Raw genomic sequence first — 25,941 nt, forward strand, 5'->3', positions numbered from 1 at the left:
TTTAAGGTGCACATAAACTTTACTTCTCTTGCTCCAGATGAACGGCTTTCACCTTCTGGAGCCCAGATGAACGGCTTTCACCTTCTGGAGCCCTGAAGCACATTTATTTGGGGCTCAAAAGTCTCTGAAAACACAATAAATAAAATGGATGCCCTCCTTGGGGTAGCACCAACCAAACAATATGCACATAAGGCTTCTTTCTGGCCCACACGTGCCAAGTCATTCATTCTAGAAACAGCTCCCACATCAGTCCTGCCCTGAACTACCCTACGTTAGGAAAACAAATGCCTTGCTAGAGCCTCCAAAGTGGGACCAGGCTGCGTATGGGTGGAGCAGACCTTCCTTTTGGTGTAAGGACACTCAGGGTGAAAATGGAAATCTTTTCTGAGATTTTTTTTTCTTTTGAGATGCTTTTAGCATCCAGGAGCTGGTACAGCACCCAGGACCCCAAGTCGGGAAGCTGGGGGAACAGGAGCCGCTGACAGGGAGGGACAGGGGAGGACCCGCTGACCTTTGGTGGGTGTCTCGGGGCTCGGATCGGAGAGGTCCACGCGGAAGAGCAGGTATTGCTGGGCCTGTATGAGGAGGCCAGGGAAGTCTCTCTCCACAGAGGCGAACTGTTCAATCTTATTCTTCACAGACGCGAGGACCTGTCAAAACCAGCACTAATGACTCTAATACTTCAGCACGGAGTTCTGCTCTGAGTTATCAGGACATCTGTCAGGCACAGCCCCCACTGCAGGAACGACAGGGTTTTAACTGCCTGGGTGTTCTGGGGGGAGTGGTGCTCTCAAAACATCAAATCAAACAAGCTTCGAATCTTCAGTTTGTCTAGAATGATCCACACAACCAGCGTGAAAGTACTGGGCTGGAGAGCAAATGAGAACAGGGGAGAGGGGCGGGACCGGGGGCCAGGGGTGGGGCCGGGCCCTTGCATCTGCCACGCCTCCGCAGCAGGTGTGCGCAGGCGCACAGGGCAAGGCGGGGCGGGGGCGGGGCGGGGGGCAGGGCGGGGGGCGGGGCCTGTGCATCAGCCGGGCCTCCCCAGCAGGTGTGGGCAGGGCAGGGGCAAGGCGGTACCTGGGGCCGGGCGGTACCTGGTACAGGGAGCGCACGCTGGGCTGGAAGACCATGTTGGTGTTGAGCAGGAAGGAGCGCAGGAGGGGCTGCGGGTAGCTGGCCAGCTGTGTGATGATGCCAATGAGCAGCAAGTTCACGTGCAGCGAGTTCTCCAGCATGTTCTCCAGCTTGGATAAGACGACGCTGATGAACGGGCCTGTGGAAGGACACGAGGCTCAGGGCCGGCTGGGCACAGGGGCAGTCTCTCCTGAAAACCAAGGAGTCAGGGGGACCACCGCGGGGCCACTGGGGGCAAATCAAGTTCAGACAAGTGCGGCTGAGGTGACCAGGTCGCCTGGTACCTCAAAAGCAAACCACAAGACATACCAACCGCCATAAAAACAAAGCAGAAACCCGTGCTTTGGGAGCTAGTATTTTGACTCTGTGAGCAGTTTTAATACTTTGAAAATTATCATGGACCTTAGAAAAAATGACCAGTGATTTAATTTTTAAAACCAAAATGTACTTTTCATACTATTTCTGTATCTCTTGGGGCTGCCAGTGCTTTAAAACATGGCACTCTTCATTCCCTAATGGTGCAGGCTATAGCCAACAGTGCCAAGACTGTAGCCCGCCAGGCTCCTCTGTCCATGGAATTCTCCAGGCAAGAACTGGAGTGGGTTGCCATTCCCTTTGCAGCGGATCTTCCCCACCCAGGGATCCAACCCATTTCTCCTGTGTCTCCTGCACTGCAGGCAGATTCTTCACCCACTGAGCCATCAGAGAACCCCTCATGCTATATAGGCTGTCATGCAAACATTCAGTCAGTTCAGTTCAGTTCAGTCGCTCAGTCGTGTCCGACTCTTTGCGACCCCAAGAATCGCAGCACGCTAGGCCTCCCTGTCCATCACCAACTCCCGGAGTTCACTCAGACTCACGTCCATCAAGTCAGTGATGCCATCCTGCCATCTCATCCTCTGTCGTCCCCTTCTCCTCCTGCCCCCAATCCCTCCCAGCATCAGAGTCTTTTCCAATGAGTCAACTCTTCGCATGAGGTGGCCAAAGTACTGGAGTTTCAGCTTTAGCATCATTCTTCCAAAGAAATCCCAGGGCTGATCTCCTTCAGAATGGACTGGTTGGATCTCCTTGCAGTCCAAGGGACTCTCAAGAGTCTTCTCCAACATCACAGTTCAAAAGCATCAATTCTTCAGCGCTCAGCTTTCTTCACAGTCCAACTCTCATATCCATACATGACCACTGGAAAAACCATAGCCTTGACTAGACGAACCTTTGTTGGCAAAGTAATGTCTCTGCTTTTCAATATGCAAACATTAGCAGCCATCAAAAGTTTAAGTAACAAAGTCTTCCTGCTGTTAAAGAATAGCAAACACCTACAAACTATGTTTGCCAACAGCAGCATTGGGGGGGGGGGGGGCTGTCCATCCCCCACAAGCACCAGAGAAAAACTCTTGCCAATATCACTATATGGAAGAACCGATGGAAAAGACTGTACTCCCAATGCAGAGGGCCCAGGTTCTATCCCTGATCAGGGAACTAGATCCCTCCTACCATAATAAAGACCCAGCGCAGCCAAATAAATATTTAAAAAAAAAAAAAAAGAAGATGAGAGGTGAAGGAGGCCTTGGCTATAATTTTAGACCCACAACTTTAAGTTGTGGAGGGGAGGGACTCAGTGCTCAGTTTGGAGAACTGGAGTCTGGTGTATCCAAGTTTCCTTAAACAAGAAATTCCCTAAGACCATAAAAGCAGTTCATTAAAAAAAAAAAATAGACAAAAAGAAGCTTCAACTAACTTGGGTCACTAGAAAAATAATATGATTTCCATTTGAGTTGACTGAAGACAAGGAAAATTCCAGAAAATAAATCTGGCATTAATAAAATTACTTGAAGATATTTTCCGTTTTCACCAAAAAAGTGGTCCATTAAGCAAAATCAATGAGAATTTTCTGTTTCCCCCAGTGGAGCTATTGATGATGCCTCTAAACCATGGCATGTTTTTGACAAAAGCACATAACCCCTGATGAATAAACATGCCTTGTGAAGATTTCACCAACATTAATTTGGGTTTAACAAATACTCCATCACAAGGTGCTTCGTTCACAAGCCTTGGCAGTGGGAGCGGGTAAACCTTTCTAAGAAGGCAGACGCTGTCTGTGAAAAAGTACTCGCAATTGTAGGTTCTGCCACTACAAACACAGATGCTGTCTCTAAGGCACCTTAGAGCCCAGGAGAGACATCTTGCATCTGGGTGTCAAGACTGGCCCCAACTTCCCCTTCCCTGGGAGGGGGCAGAGCTCCTGAGTCACTTTTCATGGCACAGGGAGGTCAATGAATTCTTCGAATAGAGAGCTCCTGCTTACAAAACAAAGCTGGGAGAGATTGCCAAACACATTCAGAAACTCTGGATTGCAATACCACTATGACAGCATCTTGATGGGGTTCCACCAAGAACCCCCAAAATGTCACCAGCAGCTCTACTTAATTCTAGTCTTCCAGACACATCTGCCAGGGGAAGGCTGCTGTCCTCACTCCCCAACCCCGACCTGGGCTCATGCCCACCCCGGCCCTGCTCCCCTGCAGTCCCTGGGACTTAGCATCTGTTTCCTTCCAGAGGAACAGAGACAGGTGGCTCAGATGACACTTGGGTGGGAAGAGTCTCCTTAAAACGTATCTCCTTGGACTTCCCTGGTGGTACAGTCAATAGGAATCCACATGCCATGAATAAACGTGCCTTATGAAGATTTCACTAACGTTAATACAGTTTAACAAGACATACTTCATCACAAGATACTTCATTCAGAAGCCTTGGTAGCGGAGAGGGTAAACCCAAGGGACACGCGTTTGAGCCTTGGTCCAGGAAGATCCTCCATGCTCTAGGGCAGCTGAGCCTGTGCACCACAGCTCCTGAGCCTGTGCTCTAGAGCTCCGGAACCACGATACAGGCTGCAACTACTGGAGCCCGCGTGCCTAGAGCCCATGCTGCAAAGCAAGAGAAGACACCGCAATGAGAAGTCTCTGCACCACAACGAAGAGGAGGCCCTGCTCACTGCAATGAGAGAAAGCCTGCGCAGCAACAGAGACCCAGTGCAGCCAAAATAATTAAAAAACATCTCCTTAACGAGCGCCCTCAACCTCCCGGCCATCCTACAAACACAAAAGCCGCACGGCCCAGCACTCCTGTCAGGGAGGAACCCCAGCCTGCGCCACGCCTGGGAGAGTCCGTCATCACTGTCTCACTTCAACAACAGAGCATCAGGCCAAGGTCAGCAGACTGTCATTATAATCCACTAACCCCATCAACTACAGCTTCTTAGGCATGTGCAATAAGAAACATATATTAAACCCTTTCAAGTTCCTGTTTTATTCAAGTTCCTGTTTGATTCTAGCACTTTCAAAAAACCTCCTGAGTGAAATGCAGGAGGAAGGGGAAACAGGCAAGCAGCTGAAAATGAGAAAACTCGGTTACAGTTCAGAAAGCCACTGGGAATGTGGGAATGAGCCACTGTGGGAATGAGGGTTGTATTTTTTCCCCTTCCAGAAGACAGATAAACTTCACACCCATAACATACTGAATTTTCAGAACAACGAATGATATGCCATCCCCTTCTCTCCCCTCAGGCCCTCTTCCCCTGCTTCAGTGACCCCTGCCCTGACCGGTGCTTCCTAACTCCAAGAGCCGCCACCATCATTCTGAGCCTCAGCTCCGCCGACTCCCCCTGGGAACCACCTCCCGAACGCAGAACGTCACCTCCACCTCCCCTGCCTGAGGTCGGTCTCCTCACTTGTCTGGGGTTCAGCAACAGTTTTTCTATTTTAATAAAGATTAAAATGATTTAAAATTTTTCTTCTTCTAAGAGTACAGGTGTATAAAATAAAGAATAGGCCCCCTGCCAGAGGCAACTCCTGTTAACAGATCCAAGTGCATTCTTCCAGCAATGTTTCATGTATATAATAAACTATAATAATTGAGTTATCATTAAAAACATGAATCACTTATTATGTGCCAGGCAGTGTTGTAAGCACTTTTCATGTATTGACTTACTTAAATATTCACAACAACCCTACAAAGTGTGTTTATGGTTGAGTTGGCCAAAAAAGTTCACCTGGGTTTTTCCATAAGATGTGACCCAATTGAACTTTTTGGCCAACCCAACAGTTATCCCCAGGCTGCAGTCCATGGGTCGCAAGACTTGGATACAACTTAGCAGCTAAACCACCACCACCAAAGACGATGCAGAATGTCACGTGCACCGTGAGTAAACGGGGTCACGATTTTCATTCAGGCCATCTGTTTCCAGCGTCGATACTCTTAACCAACACACGGTCCTGCTTCCCAGGGCGAGAGTGTGTGTGTGTGTGTGTGTGTGTGTGTGTGTGTGTGTGTGTGTCTGTGTGTGTGTGTGTCTGTGTGTGTGTCTACCTCCTGGTGCTTTTTTAAAACAAATGATAAAATGACAGTACTGTCCACACACTGTTCAGCCTCTCGTATTTTGCGCTGCAGCGTCTCCCCCAGAGACTATGCCGTATCACCATGCACAGAGCCATCCTGTTCATTCACAAGACATCCGGTTGCCAGGGGTGTGACATGAGCAAAACAGTCCCCTACTGGTGGACGCTTGGATGACTTCTATGTAACGCTGCAATGAGCATCTCTGTGTACGCACCTCGGCCCATCGTGTGACCACAGCTGTGAAAATGCTTCTGGAAACACTATTACTCCTGCATTCTGAACCCAGATACAATGACAAGTCTCTTAGTTGGATCTTCCTGGCACCAGCCTCTCCTCACTCCAGTGCTCTCTCCACAGTCTTCAACTCTGGCCTTTCCAAACAGGAATCTGATCACATCACTCACCCACTCTGACGGGCAATCTTCAGGGCCTGGAGCACAAGCCCGCACTCCTCAGCGTGGCCTGAGGGCTCCCTGAGTCAGCGTACACCAGTCCTGTGGCTTCCTCTCTACTCCCGAGATCCAGGCCTTGTCCCCCGTCGTGTGGCGGCAGGCTCCTTTTGTTCACCTGCTGTTTCCCCTGCCTGACTGCCGTTCTCAGCTGCTTGTACCCAGAAGCTTGTCTTCTCTATGGCCCCGCTCTGTGGAGCCTTTCCCACTCCCCGCACTGGGCCTCCACAGGATCTGGATACTATGACGAATGATACATTTCTCACGAAGAGCATACAGTTCTTGGCTGATGTCCCCTCTGAAAGTCTACAAATCCCTTCATTTCTGAGTCCTTAGCACTACAAGATTGCTGAATGCACAAATAAATAAAGTAAATTAGATAAATGAAATGGAATGCTTTGATTTAGCTGAGTAGTAAGTTCATTTCTGCAGAAATTAGGATTCCATGGAGAGTGCATGGTAAGTCACTTCAGCCATGTCCGACTTTTTATGACCCCATGGACTGTAGCTCTCCAGTCTCCTCTGCCCATGGGATTCTCCCGGCAAGAATACTGGAGTGAGTTGCCGTTTCCTCCTCCAGGAGATCTTCCCGACGCAGGGGTTGAACCCCTATCACCTGCGGCTCCGTACTGCAGGCGGATTCTTTACCACTGAGCCACCAGGGAAGCCCTCCATGGAGAGAGGGAAGTTAAACCAAATGTTGCGGAACAAACTCAGAAGTTTGGACATGACAAAGTTCACATACATGGAGAGAGGAAAGAAGCTGTACAAGGTTCAAAGGAGGAAACAGGTGAGGTTTTAGTTAAAATTACCTATATGTATCCAAATCTCAGATTATGGTTTGTTGGTTTTCAGGTGTACCATATTCAAAATATTGATGTTACTTAATATGTGATTTATTAGATTTTTTTTTGGTCCTAAGCTAACTATGTGGATCACAACAAACTGTGGAAAATTCTGAAAGAGATAGGACTACCAGACCACCTCACCTGCCTCCTGAGAAACCTATATGCAGCTCAAAAAGCAACAGTTAGAACCGGACGTGGAACAATGGACTGGTTCAAAATTGAGAAAGGAGGATGTCAAGGCTGTATAGTGTCACCCTGCTTGTTTAACTTCCATGCAGAGTACAACATGTGAAATGTCAGGCCCAATGAAGCACAAGTTGGAATCAAGATTATCGGGAGAAAGAAATATCAATAATCAGGTACGCAGATGATACCACCCTTAGGGCAGAAAGCAAAGAGGAATTAAAAAGCCTCTTGATGAAAGTGAAAGAGGAGAGTGAAAAAGCTGGCTTAAAACTCAACATCCAGAAAACTAAGATTGTGGCATCCGGTCCCATCACTTCATGGGAAATAGATGGAGAAACAACAGCAACAGTGACAGACTTTATTTTCTTGGCTCCAAAACCACTGCACTGAGTGACTACAGCCATGAAATCAAGACGCTTGCTCCTTGGGAGAAAAGCTATGACGCCCTAGATAGAATGTTAAAAAGCAGAGACACTACTTTACCGACAAAGGTCCATCTAGTCAAAGCTATGGCTTTTCAAGTAGTCATGTATGGATGTGAAAGTTGGACCATAAAGAAGGCTGAGCACTGAAGAATTGATGCTTTCTAACTATGGTGCTGGAAGAGACTCTTGAGACTGCAAGGAGATCAAACCAGTCCATCCTAAAGGAAATCAGTCCTGAGTATTCACTGGAAGGACTGATGCTGAAGCTGAAACTCCCATACTTTGGCCACCTGATTCGAAGAGCCCACTCACTGGAAAAGACCCTGATGCTGGGAAAGATTGAAGGCAGGAGGAGAAGGGGATGACAGAGGACGAGATGGTTGGCTGGCATCACTGACTTACTGGACATGAGTTTGAGTAAGCTCCAGGAGATGGGGAAGGACAGGGGAGCCTGGTGTGTTACAATCCATGGGGTCGCAAAGAGTTGGACAAGACTCAGGGACAGAACAACAATACTTTGTTTCTTCAATTTACTTAGAGCCCAGGGACAAAGCTCCTTTGTCAGAAGACTAGTATTCTAAAGAGCAATCTTCACTAGCAGTGGGTAGTCCTGCTGTCCTGGAGAACATAGCAGGCAAATTGGAAGTCCTGCTGAATGAGAGCAGACGGGGTACCCGGAGGGCAGAGCTGATGTTAGCTCTGTCCTTCCTCCCAGCAAAATCCGCCTCACCCTCAGTGGGCCAGGGCCCTCATGCTCCCCACCCTCCCTTATCAACTGGGAAAAGCCAGATTACCTAATCCTTTTTACTTATGATTGACTGATTGAATTTTAATTAAAACCCATTTACACTGAAATGTTATCTCAGCTAGAACTTCAAGCCTTTTAATTGTGGAATTAAAAGCCCCCTCCCTGTTTAAACAAATTTTCAGCCATCAGTAAATAGATGAAGAAATGTTGGAGGAGGTGGAAGAGGGTGCTGAGATCATGTCAGCCAACCTGGTTGGACCCGAAGATTCTGTGACTTCATGTAATCTGGGTGATCCAAGCAGGTGGGAAGGGGGCGTGGTCCTTCCCCACCAAGCTGTCCCCTCCTGGCCGGGGAAGGACGAGCCTCAGCTGAGGCTGCTGGGGGCTGCCTGTGGCGACAGTAATGACACAGCCCACCCTCCACCCCCAGGATCACATTCAGTTGTCCCAGGGTTAGGACACCACGGCCACTTGGCTGAAAGTCCCAGAGTCAGGAGTCCCCAGAGGCCTGACTCCAAGGCCGGTCTGTCCCTCTGGGATGCTGGCTCCTTCAGAACCCTCTCCTCTAACTGAACACCTCTCAGGGTCCCACCTCAGCTGCCCCCAGGCCTGAGGAACCTCCCTCTGTGCTGGTTGCCTCTGTGCCATGATTTCCAGATTCAGACTGTAAAAGCAGGACCCTGTGGGGCCTTCCCAGGACAGACCTCCCCCATGTCTCCTGCCTGCCTCTTATCTGCAGAGAAACTTTAGCCAAAGAAAAAAATTAATCAGAAAACTGCAAAAGCAAAGGAAAATAGTCAAGCAAGACAAACTAATAATACTTTATCTGTTAAACAACATCAAGGACCTTTTGTTCCTCTTCAAAGGCTATAGACAATATTCTAAGCGAAGTCCTGTGAGCTGTTTTGCAGATGTTCTGCAGCTGTTTTTCAAACCCCCACAAGATACAAAAAAGTTAACCACATGATGACCAGACTCTGGCCATGACCTAAGCTGCCACAATTCTGAGAACTGGCCTCAAAGTAACAGGAACAAACCAACCTGGAACTGCAGATCAACTGCACTGCAAACAACCAGGACGATGCTGGTCAGACTGCTGCGGGACTAGGTCCAAGAAGCCTGTGAGAGCCGACGGCGCCTGTTCTGCCTGTAGTCCCCTCCCTCCACCTGTGCACACCCGAAGCTCCCCTGAAAAGCTCCTGCCCCCGATCAGCAGTGAGAAGGTGGCTTTTGGACATGAGTCCACCTTCTCCCCAGGTTGCCCGCCTCCTGAATAAAGCATCTTTCTTTTCCCACCAACACGTGTCTCTCAAGTATTAATTTTCAACCAGTGAGCAGCCAAATCTGACTTTGGTAATAATTTTACTTGGCTAATAATTTAATAATAATAATTCTACCATAATTCCTTTCTTCAAGCCACTTACGTGATACCCCAGCCTAGCCCTTTGCCCGTTCCATGATCTCTACCCACTGCTAGGGGTGTATCACTGGAACACACCCATTCTTTTATTAGAGTGATGCGTTTATGTGGATCTACTCATGTTTGGATGAAGATTTTGTGATTAACTGAAATGAGTTCCCAGGCAAAGGCATGACTAACTCCAGTGGCCTGTGCTGCCTGTACACAGCCACACTGACTCAAGGGGTGTTCTGAGCACCTGCTGTATGCTCTGTCCACTGCTCAGGACCAGACACAGCACAGAGACCAAGCCAACAACTGTGCCCTCCTGAAGCACACAAGCCAGTGGAGGAAACCGGAACTGTTTTTTAAAACAATTAACATACAATACATATTAAAAAAATGCTAAGGGGAAAAATAAATTAAGACTAGAGGAGAAGGGGATAACAGAGGATGAGATGGTTGGATGGCATCACTGACTCGATGGACATGAGTGTGAGCAAACTCCAGGAGATTGTGAAGGACAGTGAAGCCTGGCGTGCTGCAGGCCATGGGGTCGCAAAGAGTCAGGCACAACTTAGTGACTGAACACCAAAAAAGAAGAAATGAGGCTATTAAATAATGAGACTAGACTTCTTGTGTGGTTTAGTGAGTCCTATTGGGGAAGAATTAATGCTTTTGAAGTGTGGTGTTGGAGAAGACTCTTGAGAGTCCCTTGGACTGCAAGGAGATCCAACCATCCATCCTAAAGGAGATCAGTCCTGGATGTTCTTTTGAAGGAATGATGCTAAAGCTGAAACTCCAGTACTTTGGCCACCTCACGTGAAGAGTTGACTCACTGGAAAAGACTCTGATACTGGGAGGGATTGGGGGCAGGAGGAGAAGGGGACGACAGAGGATGAGATGGCTGGATGGCATCACTGACTCGATGGACATGAGTCTGAGTGAACTCCGGGAGTTGGTGATGAACAGGGAGGCCTGGTGTGCTACAATTCATGGGGTCACAAAGAGTCAGGGACAACTTAGTGATTGAACACCAAAAAAGAAGAAATGAGGCTACTAAATAATGAGACTAGACTTCTTGTGTGGTTTAGTGAGTCCTATTGACCTCTCAAGAGAAGTTACTCAGTGGCAAAATATAATCTCTAATTTGCTTGGGGGGTGGGGGGCGGGGAAAAAGACAATCATTGCAAGATGATAAAATAAGATAAAAATGAAACCACCCCTCCCTGCTCCTTACAAAAATCCTTCCACCCCTCTGGTAGGTAAACTGATGATGCTCCTTACCTGCACCTACCTCACTCCTCTGATGCAACATGTACAAGTACTTTCAAAAGCAGAAACCACAAAGCAATCTGAGGGCATCACCTGTGAACGGGGTGCTCTGCGTCCTTGCAGGACGGTGACTGGCAAAGGCGGCGTCATCTCGTGCTCCGAACGGGGATGGCGGGGTCTCTGCAGGGGGAGCCTCAGCTATGAAAGAGTCAAAGTCGTCATCGTCCTCCTCCTCTGGGTCCTTCTTCCCCTCCTCCTCCTCTCCCCCTTGGCTCTCGTCTTTCTCCCCCTCTGGCTCCTTTGTGACCAGCAAGGCATCTGGTAAGGAGAGATCCTGCTCCATCAGGCCCTCAGTGCTGGAACCCAGCTCTTTAATGATCTGGTCGTACTGGGCCATGAAGTCTTCACCCTCGGGGACCGCCACTGTCGGCTGGGCACTGGGCTCCGCCTTGGGGCTGGGGGCTGCTGACTCGGGGGCTGCTTCTGGGGTGACCTCGGGCTCGTTGGCTCGTGCTGGGTCCCTGGACACACCGTGAAGCGCGGCCGAATCGTCTCTGCCATTTTCCTCCTCCGACTCCGTCTCTGGCTCAGGGCCAGGCAGGGGGCCGTTGTTCAGGGGGGCACCCTGGACCTGGGTCTGGGCTGGGGGCCTTGCGGAGTGCTCCTGTGAACCATGCACGTCTTCAGCATCCTTCTCAGCACACAGCCTGTACACCATCACGTCGTCCTGGAAGTCAGACTCCTCGATGTAGGCCCCTTTGAAGAGCAGGATGGCATTCTTCTTCATCTCCTGGATGTGTTTGGGGGGGTCCACGGGGACCGGGGGGCTGGCGTTCTCGGCATCCTCATACGGCCCGGGGGAGCCCCCGCCTGTCCCCGAGGAGATACCGGTGTCGTAGCTGTCGTCCCACTCCAGCTCCGTGTGGCTCTTCTCCTTCCCGGGAGCCAGCGGGGGCATGGGTGTCCTGGGGACCTGCTGCGGCAGCCGGAGCACAGGGGAGGTGGCGCCCGGGGCCCTCTCCTCAGGCGGGCCCAGGCAGCATGCCTCGGGGTTGGGGGAGTCTCCGTCGTACAGGGCAGACCACACACGGCAGTCCCGCATGCAGCGGAGGATGTTGGAGTGGGCCTCCCAGAGGTACTGCAGGTAGCTGATGTCCAGGGCTTTGCCATACTCCACGATGCAGGCCGACGGCGGGGAGGCCTCGGGGAGCAGCTGCTCTGCGGGCCCTGCCCCGGGAGACACACGAGTCAGAACGGGTGCGGCCCTGCAGGACCCTGTCCCCCCGGCCACTGTGGTTCTAAAGATTTCTGACCATGATTCTCAAAGAACAAAAAACGGTTACAGTTTTAGGAAGAAAAAATAAAACCAGAAACTCTACCCTCATAGAGGATACAAAACCAACCTGGCCATCACCAGCGGAAGTCTGTTACTGGGTGTCAGCCTTCAGAGAAATGTGAGCAACCTCTCAAGCTGTCGGGAGGATTAAGTGAAGTAATGTTTCCAATATGGCACCTGCCATAGAGCAGGTAATAATTAAAAAGATTTTCCTTTGACTCTAAAGTAGAAAGCCTATATAATCCGTGAACTTGGAAAACAGATTTTCTCTAGAAAACCCTGGGTTTTTTGAAAAGCCTGTTAATTCATTCTGCCATCCTGAGAATTACTGGGAGTTTTATGTTCCAAGTAGTGTCTTGCGATAAATTTTTATATTCACTACCAAAATAGCCCCTTTAACCTGAGAATGATACACTGACTGCCTTTGATGTTAAAAGCTCTCAACCATGTAACTTAAATAGCTATGCAAATATCTGCATTGAAGTTTACATTTCCTTTAGGAAAAAAATGGACTAAGACAAGGGCAAACACAAATTCTACTGTTTTTTTAAGAATCTACCAGCCGGCAGGCGCTTTATTGGTGCTATCGAATTTAATCCTCACAGGCCTATGTGGAGACACTGTTTTCTCCATTTACAGATGAAGAAACTGAGGCTCAGAGACAAAGATCACCTGAGAGCCAGTGGCAGAGCCACAGGTCAGGCCACAATCCTACTCCCCACCTCCCCAAGTCAAGGTCATCTCACGTCAACCTCTCTCCTTACTTCGTTCCAGCCTCTTCATTATCTAAAATAAGGGCTAACTCTACCTTAGCTATAGCTGACTCCAACCCCCAGCCCCATGCTGTTTAAAAAGACATGTGAATATAACACATCTCATACTTGTACACTGAGGATGCTGCTAGAAAGCCTAGTGAAAACTGAGGTCTGGGGACACTGACGGGGTGAGAGCTGGGCACGTCAGTGAATACTTATTACAGCTGTAAGAAGCAGAAAAGGACCCCTAGCTAGTCAGTCATAAAAGAAACGGGACTCGCTGCCGCACTCCCTGTCTACCGAGAGAGACACACATCCAGGGAGAGATGGAATCCGGTATCCTTTTGTTTATAAAGATTATCACTAGAGAGGGCTGCCTGGCAGGCTGGGACCCGGGACCCCATGCTTCAGTGCTTACACCTGGACACGCATCTCCTCCTCCCCTCCAGCAACAGAATACAAAGACGCTATAAGGAACTAAAAATAACTTCATGCATGCACAGATGGGGCAAATTATGAAAAACACCACACAAAAAGGCCTGAACTGAACTGCCACTCCCCCGGCACAAGAAGCAAAAGCAGGGCACTGAGCATGGTCCTGGGGCACAGCACCACCAGGGGGGTCGGCAGCCCACATAAGCCACCCTCTGACCTAACTATCGGGTCACCCCACCCTCACCCCGTTTAAGGGACCAGCTTGGCCCCCGGCTTGGGGAGCAAGCAAGGGCATCTGTTTCTTGTTCTTGGGCTGCAGCAAGAGGCCCGGAAAGCCCTGCTGAATTCCTCCTCTGGCCTCTTGTCACTTTCTATCGCTAAAGGGTCAGGGATGCAGGTTGGCAACACCCTACCTGGGCTGTCACGCCTGCACTGTGACCAGAGAATATAATCCCTCTCCTGGTTCCCAAGTGTCAGGGTGATCCCGCTGGAGCAACAGACGGGGGTCAGGGCGAGCAGCTTGGCCGCAGACACAGAGTAACAGTCTCTCTCCTTCACAGCCCACCTCTGACTCAGCATCATGTGATTGCAAGGGATCAGATACCTGGAAGACAAAAAGGGCCGCGTTCAGTGTCTGCAGGTCCATTCCCGTGATCAGGGGGCTCATCCCTTCTGCACCTTCACTCCAGCCCCCTGGGCTCACTCCTGAGCTTCAAGCCTGACAAGGGCTGCCTTTTTCTGACAGCAGATCTAAGGGCCCTCACAGTTTAGCATCCCCGAACTTCCCCTCTCTTAATGGATGTGCTGCCCCTCTGCGCCCCGGGCCTTCGCCTCTGCTGTAACCTCTCTCTGCAGCATGCTTCCCCTGCCCCTACCAGACACCTGCCTTGTCGTCCTGCAAACTCCAAGTTCAGTGTCACTTTCTCCAGGAAGGCATCCGGGCTTCCCACTCCAAGGTGGAGACACCCTCTCCCTCCACTACGCTCATGGCTCTCTGTTAAGGCACTGCTATCAGAATCACAACTGTTTTGGCGTCTGCCTTCTCAACATGATGTGCTACCAGAAGCAGCACCTCCTTCAGGAGTTCTGCCTCATGATCCTGTGGGCAGTGCTCAGAGTGGGCGCCGGATGACAGCACAGTCTTTGCACAGAAAGGCAAAGACCCTGCCAGAGTGCCAGCCTCTCCTGTTCTCCCGTGGGGCCGTGAGACTATCTTGTGCCACAGTGTTCTGGCACCAGTTCCGAAGGGGCTGTAAGGGTGGGCGGTGTCCCCACACCGCCAAGCAAGCAGTGCTCCAGGCTGAAGGTGTCCTTCGGTTCAACTCAAGTGTGGCACTGTCTACTCAGAGGCGGCAGTGGAGCCCACGGGCTGAGGGTCTGGTCCTACAAGACTCTGCAACACACACACACACACACACTTCAGATGCCAGTCACAAGTCCAGGCTGTCACCTGTGCTTCTGAGGTTCCAACAACCCCGTCTTGGTTTGATCAATTTGCTAGAGCAGTGCACAGAACTCAGAGGCTTTTTTTTTAACTTATTAATTTTATATTGGAGCACAGCCAGCTAACAATCTTGTGACAGTTTCCAGTGGACAGCAAAGGGACTCAGCCAGATATATGCACGTGTCCATTCTTCCCCAATCCCCCCCCCCCATCGAGGCTGCTACGTAACACTGAACAGAGTGCCCTGTGCTATTATACAGTAGGTCCTGGCTGGTTCAGTTCAGTTCAGTCGCTCAGTCATGCCCGATTCTTTACGACCCCATGAACCGCAGCACGTCAGGCGTCCCTGTCCATCACCAACTCCAGGAGTCCACCCAAACCCATGTCCATCGAGTTGGTGATGCCATCCAACCATCTCATCCTCTGTTGTCCCCTGATCCTCCTGCCTTCAATCTTTCCCAACATCAGGGTCTTTTCAAATGAGTCAGCTCTTCGCATCAGGTGGCCAAAATATTGAAGTTTCAGCCTCAACATCAGTCCTTCCAATGAACACCCAGGCCTGATCTCCTTTAGGATGGACCCACTTAAAATACAGCAGTGTGTACCTGTCCATCCCAAACTCCCTAACTATTCCCCCACCACCTAAGTTTCTTCTCTAAATCTGTGAGTCTGTTTCTGTTTTGTAAATAAAAAACTCAGAGACACATTACTTACTAGGTCACTGGTTTTTAGGAAAGGCTGTAACTCAGAAACAGTCTGATGGAGAGATGCAGGGGGTCAGCGGTGGGGGAGGCTATGGAGGTTCTGTGTCATCTCCCGGCCCCTCTCCCCCAGCACCTCCACCAATGGAAGGCTCTCCAAAGCCAGCAGTTGTGGGGCTTTATGGAGGTTTCACTGTGGTCATGGCTAATTTTGAATCACTGACCATTGGCACTTAATTCAACCTTCTCCTCTCCCCGGGTATCAGGGGCTTAGAAGAAAAAGGACAAAGACCAAACATGTATTTCTTCTTATGAACCACAACTTCACAGCTGCCCAGGGCTCAGCATGGAGCACTGGGCCCCGTTTCACACCAAACACTCTTGGGAGTGGGTGACAAAGCATCTCAGGATCATCACACAGCTGGAGACAAGAACACGTGGGCAGTCACTTCTGACACACTCGGAGCACACTGGCAGGCTGCGAGGCTGCAATCAAGAGCGTTTCAGTGGCCTCCTTTCCTAACGGGGGGAAAGAGCACGCTGTTTGTTTAAACAAAGATGGAACAAACCTGACGGAAGCCTCACGGCCAGAGCCAAGTGCCCCACGTTTGTGCGGGAGCCAATTCCAGAGACCCTGAGCCCTGAGGCGGACAACCGCAATCTTCAATAAACCTGCATGTTTTTGTTTCTGTATTTAGCTTTCAAGAGAGAGGCGGTACAGAGGAAAACAAGCCATGATTAAGGATTCAGAGAAAAAGATAAAAGTACAACTTCCAGGGTATGTCCCGAGGCCAGTAAACGTTGAGCTGTCTTCCACAGCTCCTGCGGATCCACAAGAGGAAAACCTATGTTTGCATTAATGACTGACCTGCTGCAAGTGCCTGGGTCAAGGAGGAAAAGAGATTTCATTCTCTTCATAGCATGTTACACGTTGGTCTTTGTAACGTTCATGGTATGAAATGACAAGCTTGCCACTGAACCTTCAGTTCTCAAAAAATAAATCAAGGACTTCCCGGGTGGTCCAGTGGCTAAGACTCCAGGTTCCCAATGCAGGGGCCCTGGATTCGTCCTTTGGTCAGGGAACTAGATCCCACATGCCACAGGCAATCAAATAAGTAACATAAGTACAAATAAAGATATATAAATAAATACTTAAATTGTGCTAAGTCGCTTCAGTCATGTCTGACTCTTTGTGACCCTATGGACTGTCGCCAGGCTCCTCTGTCCATGGGATTCCCCAGGCAAGAATACTGGAGCGGGTTACCATGCCCTCCTCCAGGGAATCTTCCCGACCCAGAGATCGAACCCATGTCTCTTATGTTTCCTACACTGGCGGAGTACCTAAAAGGAGGTGGGTTCTTTACCACTAGTGCTACTACCTTTAATCAGTAAATCAAATTATGCCTCATTCAACCCAAACCTTAGCTAGACTGCCAAGTAAGGGAGACGCAGTCTCCCCTCCCACACTCATATGCACACAACACACACAGACACCTGAGCCGAGACCCCGTCACTGAGATCCAGGCACGCCCCGCGCATCTGACGCAGCAGTATTTACTTGCAAGTGCAGGTTCACGGAAATCAGAGGGTCTAAGAACAAACAGCAAAGACAGGAGACGCAGTGTGGGAAACGGGCCCGGTCTAGCCTCATCCTCAGCCCAGCTCTGGGGATGTGTGCCTGAGTCCTACTGGAGAGGAAACAGATCCTATAGGCAGGAAATGAAAGACCTCTGTTCACGAGGATCTCGGTGAGAGGAGACGCTTTGTGGATCAAGAGTGATGACAGGAGAGAAGCCTTCTCTGGCCTGCACGGTTCTGGCCCCAGGACGCACAGGGAGGCCCTGCTGGTCCAGCCCTCGTGCCCTCCATCACCCCCGAGCCCTCTCAGGAGCGGGGACACGGCAGGGACCGAGGGAGGCAGCACCTATCAAGGGCTCAGCAGAGACGCTCCTGTGGCAACTGCACCGGGGCACAGATTTGTGCGGGAGCCCGTGTAAGACCCCAGCCTTGGGCTCCCACAGAACTGATAGCTGATGCTTCACAGGGGGCCACAGTCTTAGACGAGGGGCAGGGGGGCGGGCAAGAGCCAGGGAAACCTGTCCTGTGGTTGCCGATGCGAACTCTTCTGCCATCACAGGCGAGAGAGGCCTGGGGAAATTCACATTATACAGAATTTATATTGTATCCTTATTCTCATCATTAATTATTTAAGAAACAACCTGCTTTGATGCTTTTATATACTCCTGGAACTTGATGACTACTTACAGCTCAAACCAAGCATATTTCATGACTTAAGTTGATATACATAGATTTCTACTCTTTATTTGAAGAAGTAAAAAAAAAAAAAAAATGGAACAGTGGATCAAACCTAATAGAGCTATTTATCAAATATCACCGGTGGATAGCTTGGCATTATATTAGAATAAATAGTGATTTGGAATTTGCAACTTTGCAAATACACACTTTCCATAGAAACTAAGAATTTTCTTCTGAGTAAATCAAATAAAGGGATCCCCCAGTGGTTGAAGGAGAGGGTTCTATACAATTAGAAATTGGAGAGTCAACCCAAATGAATAACACCCCTGCATTTAAAGCAGGACTTCTACTACTGTGCTTCTATAATGAAGGACTATCCCAGAGAGAAGCGTGGGGGACCACACACTAGCCACCACCTGCCCTCAGTTACAGACAGAGACTAGAAACAGAAAGGAGTCAGATGTTCCCCAAATGCCGCCCGTCGGGATTAAGTGGGTGATGACAGCAGGAGAATCACCTAGGAAACTTCGTACAGATGACTGGCATCAAACTATCTTTTCATTTCAATGGTATTTGCCTGGGGTGGGATTTTATTTAAGTTCAGGAAGCAGTAAATATTACATAATCGGAAACTAACAAATGGCTTTAGAGGCTCAGGTTACTCAAAGCCATCCCAATACAGCAGGAAAAAAAACTATTTCCTACATTGTCCTCGCTTTTTTCATTATCTCCCTAGCCCTCTGCAACCCTGGATCCATGTTCTATGTTATTGGATATCACTCGTTAAAATAAATCATCATCACTTCTGAAACAATTCAGTGACAACCAATCAATAACAGAGCATACACAGTGCCTGCTGCTACACTGACAATAAAAACAAACAAAGCAGTCAGGTATGATGGAGCAAGCAAGATGCTTCTTAGGAGGCGACAGAAATCTCAGTGTGCACCAACGGGCAAAAATCTTAAAAGCAACGTGAGTGAATTTCAAAAAGCTCCTCTGTTTTTCAAAGATGTTTTGGCCGTATTTCTCCTATTCACCGTACCTTAAGTTGGCTTCTTTTCCCCTCTCCTCCAGAAACCTAATGCTCACAGAAGATGGGAATGTTCCTGAAGTGAACAGACAGCTTCTCTTTGAGCAAAATAGTTTCTACCTGAACACAGAAGGTGATGCAGTTCATAAACCCGACAAAGGACCAGCACTTGTGAAGGAAAAACCCCAACCAGAGTATTCAGAAGTGGCATTCAGGGCATTAAGCAACCCAGTGGTGCCTAAACCGGGAAGTGTCACGAACACGGTGGGGGCGGGGGTGGGGGGGGGGGTGGGAGGGGGCGTGGAGGAGGGGGGGAGGGGGAGGGGGAGGGGCGGGGGGGGGCATGTAATCTGTCAAGTGTCTGCCTGTCAGGAGAAGGCAATGGCACCGCACTCCAGTACTCTTGCCTGGAAAATCCCATGGATGGAGGAGCCTGGTAGGCTGCAGTCAATGGGGTCGCTAAGAGTCAGACATGACTGAGTGACTTCACTTTCACTTTTCCCTTTCATGCATTGGAGAAGGAAATGGCAAGCCACTCCAGTGTTCTTGCCTGGAGAATCCCAGGGACGGGGGAGCCTGGTGCGCTGCTGTCTATGGGGTCGCACAGAGTCGGACACGACTCAAGTGACTTAGCAGCAGCAGTCTGCCTGTCAGCAGTTCCTGCCTGCCTTTGGCCCATCACAGGTCACATCCTTCAAGGTGGACAATTTCCCTTACATTTTCTGTGCCCCTAAATAGCCTCTCTGCTGCTGCTGCTAAGTCGCTTCAGTCGTGTCTGACTCTGTGCGACCCCACAGACGGCAGCCCACCAGGCTCTCCCGACCCTGGGATTCTCCAGGCAAGAACACTGGAGTGGCTTGCCATTTCCTTCTCCAATGCATGAAAGTAAAACGTGAAAGTGAAGTTGCTCAGTGGTGTCTGACTCTTCACGACCCCATGGACTGCAGCCCACCAGGCTCCTCCATCCATGGAATTTTCCAGGCAAGAGTACTAGAATGGGGTGCCATTGCTTTCTCGGTACCTTATTCCAACTTACTACTCTGATTATCTTGCTAAAGGAAAAAAAAAATCAGTTACAAACAGATTATCACTTTGAAAGGTCAATAATTAAGAGTGCTTGGGTTGCAACAAAAATTGATGTAGTTTTATCATGTAACAAATAACCTCACAAAAGGAGTCACATAATCGTCACTGCTCTATTGCCTCTCAGATCTACAAGTTTGTCATACACATTCAAATGACTACAGCAGCAACAAAAAAGGGCAGCTTATAAATATATCTCGTAGGTCCCTTAACATTTAAAGGGCTAGAAAAATAAGGATTTTTCATTGCCTTTGCTTTTGGTACAGATTCTAAATCAGAAAAGACACTGTTCTCATTACAGTAAGCCCCTCTTATCTGCAGGAGATACACTCCAAGACCCCCACTGACGCCCAAAACAGAGGATGGTACTGAACCTTATAAATACTGTGCTTTTTTCTATACATACAAACCTATGATAAAGTTTAGTTTATAGATTAGGCTCAGGAAGAGAATAGCAACAACAGCTAGTAATAGCTGTTTTTCCCCAACTTTAGAAAAGTTTTAGTGTTAGAAAATGGACAGACATGATAACATCAATATTTTAATTTACAAAGTGGTACTGCAGAATGAGAAAAAATCACATCCAGCTCATTTATCCAGTGATAATATGGTCTGGCCTATTCAGTTTTCACCCTAGAGTACACAACGTGTTAGCTCACGGATCCATTTTTGGAGTATCCAGTAATAAAATACAGCAATTATAACCATGTACTGTAATGGAAGTTATGTGAATGCAGTCTGTCTCTCAAAGTGTCTCACTGTGCTGTACTCTCCCTTCCTGTGATGATCTGAGACCATGAAACGCCTACAGGATGGCATGAAGTGAGGTGAATAATGTCAGCCTTGGGACGCAGGCTCAGGCTGCCACTGACCTTCTGACGCAATACAAAGGACAAACGTGCACTTAAGGTGACCCTGGGTCACTGAGCCATGAAGATGTTGATGGCTGGATATCAGGGGCAGACTCTGTTGATAACTGGGGATCCTGGCAGGGGAGGCCTGAGATTCCATCACGCTACTCAGAACAGCACACAATTTAAAACCTATGAACTGTTTATTTCCAGAAGTTTCCACTTAATATTTCTGGACCACAGTTGACCATAGGTAACTGAAACGTTGGAAAACAGAACCAAAGATAGGAGGGACTCAGTTCGGTTCAGTTGCTCAGTTGTGTCCAACTCTTTGCAACCCCATGGACTGCAGCACGCCAGGCCTCCCTGTCCATCACCAACTCCCTAAGCTTGCTCAAACTCATGTCCATCGAGTCAGTGATGCCATCCAACCATCTCATCCTCTGTCATCCCCTTCTCCTGCCTTCAAGCTTTCCCAGCATCAGGGTCTTTTCCAATGAGTCAGTTCTTCACATCAGGTGGCCCAAGTATTGGAGTTTCAGCTTCAGCATCAGTTCTTCCAATTCAGGACTGATTTCCTTTAGGATTAACTGGTTTGATCTTCATGCAGCTCAAGACTCTCAAAGAACCTTCTCCAATACCACAGTTCAAAAGCATCAATTCTTTGGCACTCAGCTTTCTTTATGGTCCAACTCTCACGTCCATACATGATTCAGCTTTGACTAGATGGACCTAACTGGATACACACCTTATCATTACAGCCACCACTGTTCACAGCCTTGTTCTCAGAATTGTAAATCTCCTTATCTCTTTCTGCTGCAAACTTAGTAGTAACTTCTTCAATCGCATTAATTCTCTCTTAATCTGTATCTTAAATGTTATCTACACTAAACACTCAGTTTTTCATTTTAATAATTACAGTTTCCACTTCTAAAATCCCTAGCTGGTTCTTTAAATCTGCCTGTTATTCTTACTTGATTGCCGAAATACCATTTTTAGGGAACTTACCCAGTGGTCCAGTCATTGAGAATCTGCTTCCAGGGCAGGGGACTCGGGTTTGAGCCCTGGTAAAGGAACTAAGATCCCACATGCTGCAGGGCAGTGAAGCCTGTGTGCCATTGCTAAGACTCAATGCAGCCAAATAAATAAACATAAATTTCTAAAAAAAAAAGTTTTTAGTTTAACAGAAAATAATAAGTATTGGCAAGGATTGTGGAGCAACCAGAACCCTGTACACTGTCAGTGGACTTATAAAATGTGCAGCTATTGTAGAAAAAAAAAATTTTCACAGAATGATCCAGCAACTTCATTTCTGGATATCCACACAAAAGAAGTGAAAGCAGGGTTCTGAAGAGACATATCTGTGTATCTGTGGCCACAGCAGGGTTATTCATTGCAGCTAAAACGGGAAGCAATCCAAAATGTCCAGTGACAGATAAGTGAGTAAACCAAATGTGGTGTAAATAATGGTGTATTATTTGGTCTTCAAAAGGACGGAAATTCTGACACCTGCTACAACATGAAAGACTCTTGAAGACACTGTGCTAAGTGAAATAAATCAGACACAAAAAGACAAATACTACATGAGTCCACTTACATGGACTAGTCCACCTAGAAGAGGCAAATTCAGAGCAATAGAAGGCAGGATAGTGGCTGCCATGGGCTGGGGCAGGGGTGGGGGGCAGGGAGTGAGGATTTAAGGGGTACAGAAGGGGTTTTCTTTGTGAGGTGAGAACAATTCTGGAGATGGATGGTGGCAATGGCTGTACAATAATGTGAATGTACATCACTGAGCTGTATGGTTAGGTTCTATGTATTTGACTCAGTTCACGTGTCCGACTCTTTGCAACCCTATGGACTGCAGCACGCCAGGCTTCCCTGTCCATCACCAACTCCTGGAGTTTACTCAAACTCATGTCCATTGAGTCAGTGATGCCATCTAACCATCTCATCCTCTGTCGCCCCCTTCTCCTCCTGCCTTCAATCTTGCCCAGCATCAGGGTCTTTTCTAATGAGTCAATTCTTGGCATCAGGTGGCAAAAGTATTGGAGCTTCAGCTTCAGCATCAGTCCTTCCAATGAACACCCAGGACTGATCTCCTTTAGGATGGATTGGTTGGATCTCCTTGCATCCAAGGGACTCTCAAGAGGCTTCTCCAACACCACAGTTCAAAAGCATCAATTCTTCAGCACTCAGCTTTCTTTATAGTCCAACTCTCACATCCATACATGACCACTGGAAAAACCATAGCTTTGACTAGACGGACCTTTATTGGCAAAGTAATGTCTTTGCTTTCATAGCTTTTCTTCCAAGGAGCAAGAGTCTTTTAATTTCATGGCTACAGTCACCATCTGCAGTGATTTTGGAGCCCCAGAAAATCAAGTCTCTCACTGTTTCCATTGTTTCCCCATCTATCTGCCAAGAAGTGATGGGACCGGATGCCATGATCTTAGTGTTTTGAATGTTGAGTGTATTTGACTACCATTAAAAATACTTGTTCTGCCTGAAATTATCACAACATTGTTAATCAGCTATACTCTACTACAAAATAAAACGTTTAAAAAAAACAGAAAAAGTACTTGTTAAATGGGTATGGGGGGTGGGAGGTGGATCAGCCATTCAGGTGACAACGATAGGAAGCAGAGGTTTCCTGCGTGTCTACCGCGTGCTGACCTCTACATCTATCCCCAACTCGTTCTTCTCAGATTCCCCAGGCAATGTGGCAGAATCAGAAATACAGAAAGTAGTAAATAAAGGGCATCTACTATTACATTCTCATCATCCTCCTCAATAAGGAAACAAAGAAGAAACTCAGGCTAGGAGCACTGAGATCAGAGGCTGCTGCTGCTGCGTTGCTTCAGTCGTGTCCGACTCTGTGCGACCCCATAGACAGCAGCCCACCAGGCTCCCCGGTCCCTGGGATTCTCCAGGTAAGAACACTGGAGTGGGTTGCCATTTCCTTCTCCAATGCATGAAAGTGAAAAGTGAAAGTGATGTCGCTCAGTCCTCTCCGACTCTTAGCGACCCCATGGACTGGAGCCTACCAGGCTCCTCTGTCCATGGGATTTTCCAGGCAAGAGTACTGGAGTGGGGTGGATCAGAGGCTACACCCAGCGCTTTCTCCATGACTCCATTCAGCACCTGCAACCATGCACTTTCCTGGGCAACAACAGGCCCTTACTCACCATGGAAATGCCAAGCACTGACCTCGACGTGTGTTTCAATCACGAGCTGATTCCTTCACCTTCATAAGGCACAGAGCTGGCTCTCAAAAGAAGCTTTGACAAATACGACCTCTGAGGACAGTTTTTACCACAAGCACCACCCTGTGAGTAGACAACGCCACTGGGCAGAAGCATCTGCCCCCCTGGCTCAGCCTCCCCCGGTGACCAGGGCTGGGACATGGGGCCAGGCTTCCAGGCCCACTGCAGAGGACAGCTGCTTTCCCTGCTGTCAAAGAAGCAACATTCAAGGATCTAACGTTTAAATATAACCAGGATTTACCCTTGTTGGAAGCGAACTTTGGCTCTGACACCAAACAAACAGGCTTTAACAAGCTGCTCTGACGGCTTTCATCCAGGCGCCACTAATGCACTGTCACATCAGGAGAGACCTGATGCGAAGCGGACATAACCCTTTTAGGACAGAAAACGAATGAGTCATACTCTGAACGACCCAGGGTATGTACTTATGAGCAGATTCGTTCTTTGCTAAGGCCCTAAGATCAGTTACTGATGGCCTGATCGAAACCCTCCAGAAGCCCAAAATTAATAAGCGATGTTCTCCTATAAAACAGTGACTCTGCAAGGCCTCCATCACCAGGCCGCCCGCTGACTCCCCCTGTGGTGCTTCTATCGCTCCCTTTTGCAGGGTGACACATCTATACTGCACCTTCCTCAAACCAGTAGTTCTCAAACTCAGCCTGGCATCAGAATCCCCCGGAGCTAAACAAAACACTGCTTGCCAGGCCCCACCCACCACCAGTTCCTGATTCAGCTTGTCTGGGAGAAGACGGCCAAGGATGTGTGTTTTCATGAGTTCCTGGATGACGTCTCTGCTGCTGTTCCCAGAACCACACTTGGCCATGCCCTGAAACTTCTCCAGGGCCAGACACCTCTTGGAACGCCAGCTCCTCAGTAATCCTGCTCACACCATGTCTAAACTGCAGTGGGACCAGGGGCAGCCCAGGTCTCCTCCCTCTTGTCTTGCTCTCAGCACCCTCTGTCCCAGGAGGGGTCAGCAGCAGGGTCTATGGATGGTGGGGGTGGAGCAGGCACCCGGTGAGCCGGCTGACTCTTTCCTTACTGCGTCCAGACCACGGAGGGGAGTGCGGGAGCACAGGCCCTCGTCAACTCTCTTCCTTCACAAAAGCAGATGCTCCTCTCAGCGACCCTGAGAGGACAGGCTGGGATGAGGCAGGATTCGGCGTCCCTGAGTCTCCTGCCCAATGACCAAACTGATGTCGTCTTGCTGGCAGTCCACTTTGACTCCGGACACCCATCTCCAGACCCCAGCCCATTCATGACACCGTTCCCACCTGGACATCTGAAGGACAGACCTTCTCTGCCCTGTGTATACGGATGCCCTTTTCAGTTCGTCCCTCCACCCACGCCCTTCTGAACTATACACAGGAAGTACTCATTAAATATTTACCGAATTTAATTGAAAAATACTTGCAAGCCAGGCAGTGAGCACTGTAGCCATACCATTACTAAAGCAAAAGTCATAGAATAATTTCTATACACCAACAGCATTTCATATTGAGAAAAGTTGTTCTCAATAACATGAGTCTCCTAAAAATGTACTTTGGGAGAAAGACATCCAGTTACAGACCAGAAGAGCTTTCATAACACTTCTGAAAGTTTCCAAACGTTCTATTTATTTTTTCCAGGAGCACATGTATAATATAATGCCTTTGCCCCTCTAAATACTTTTAACCTTGGGCAATAATGCAGAAGTTAAGCTGATTTTCTTGATTATTTTCTTTCTTAGAAGCATGGCCCTTACTTAGCTCATACTATCAAAGGAAAATAAACAGCAATAGTGTAGGTTGTTCTTTAAAGGAGACAAAAGGTGGCAACTCACCTTAGAATTAGTTGTAACATCACATCTTCACAATGTAAACCGATGAGAGTTCTAAATAATGCCAGGGACACCACACAAAGCTGGGAAGCAACAAACACACGTT

The 25,941-nt window shown here is 48.6% G+C and overlaps 1 protein-coding gene across 7 annotated transcripts in view; it reads right to left on the minus strand.

Annotated features, from left to right (window-relative positions):
• Window positions 1-25,941, minus strand: part of FHIP1A (FHF complex subunit HOOK interacting protein 1A) — a 308,399-nt gene that overhangs the window by 5,875 nt on the left and 276,583 nt on the right. For all 7 annotated transcript variants that reach the window (XM_070769004.1, XM_070769003.1, XM_070769002.1 and 4 more), the window contains 5 exons: window positions 25,839-25,918; window positions 13,799-13,989; window positions 10,953-12,086; window positions 1,098-1,276; window positions 512-650 (listed from right to left, as the gene is read on the minus strand). In XM_070769004.1, coding sequence (XP_070625105.1) covers window positions 512-650; window positions 1,098-1,276; window positions 10,953-12,086; window positions 13,799-13,989; window positions 25,839-25,918 — 1,723 coding nt within the window. The remainder of the gene's footprint in view (window positions 1-511; window positions 651-1,097; window positions 1,277-10,952; window positions 12,087-13,798; window positions 13,990-25,838; window positions 25,919-25,941) is intronic.

The sequence above is a fragment of the Bos indicus genome, chromosome 17, assembly GCF_029378745.1.
Source record: "Bos indicus isolate NIAB-ARS_2022 breed Sahiwal x Tharparkar chromosome 17, NIAB-ARS_B.indTharparkar_mat_pri_1.0, whole genome shotgun sequence".
NCBI classification, from domain to species: Eukaryota; Metazoa; Chordata; class Mammalia; order Artiodactyla; family Bovidae; genus Bos; species Bos indicus.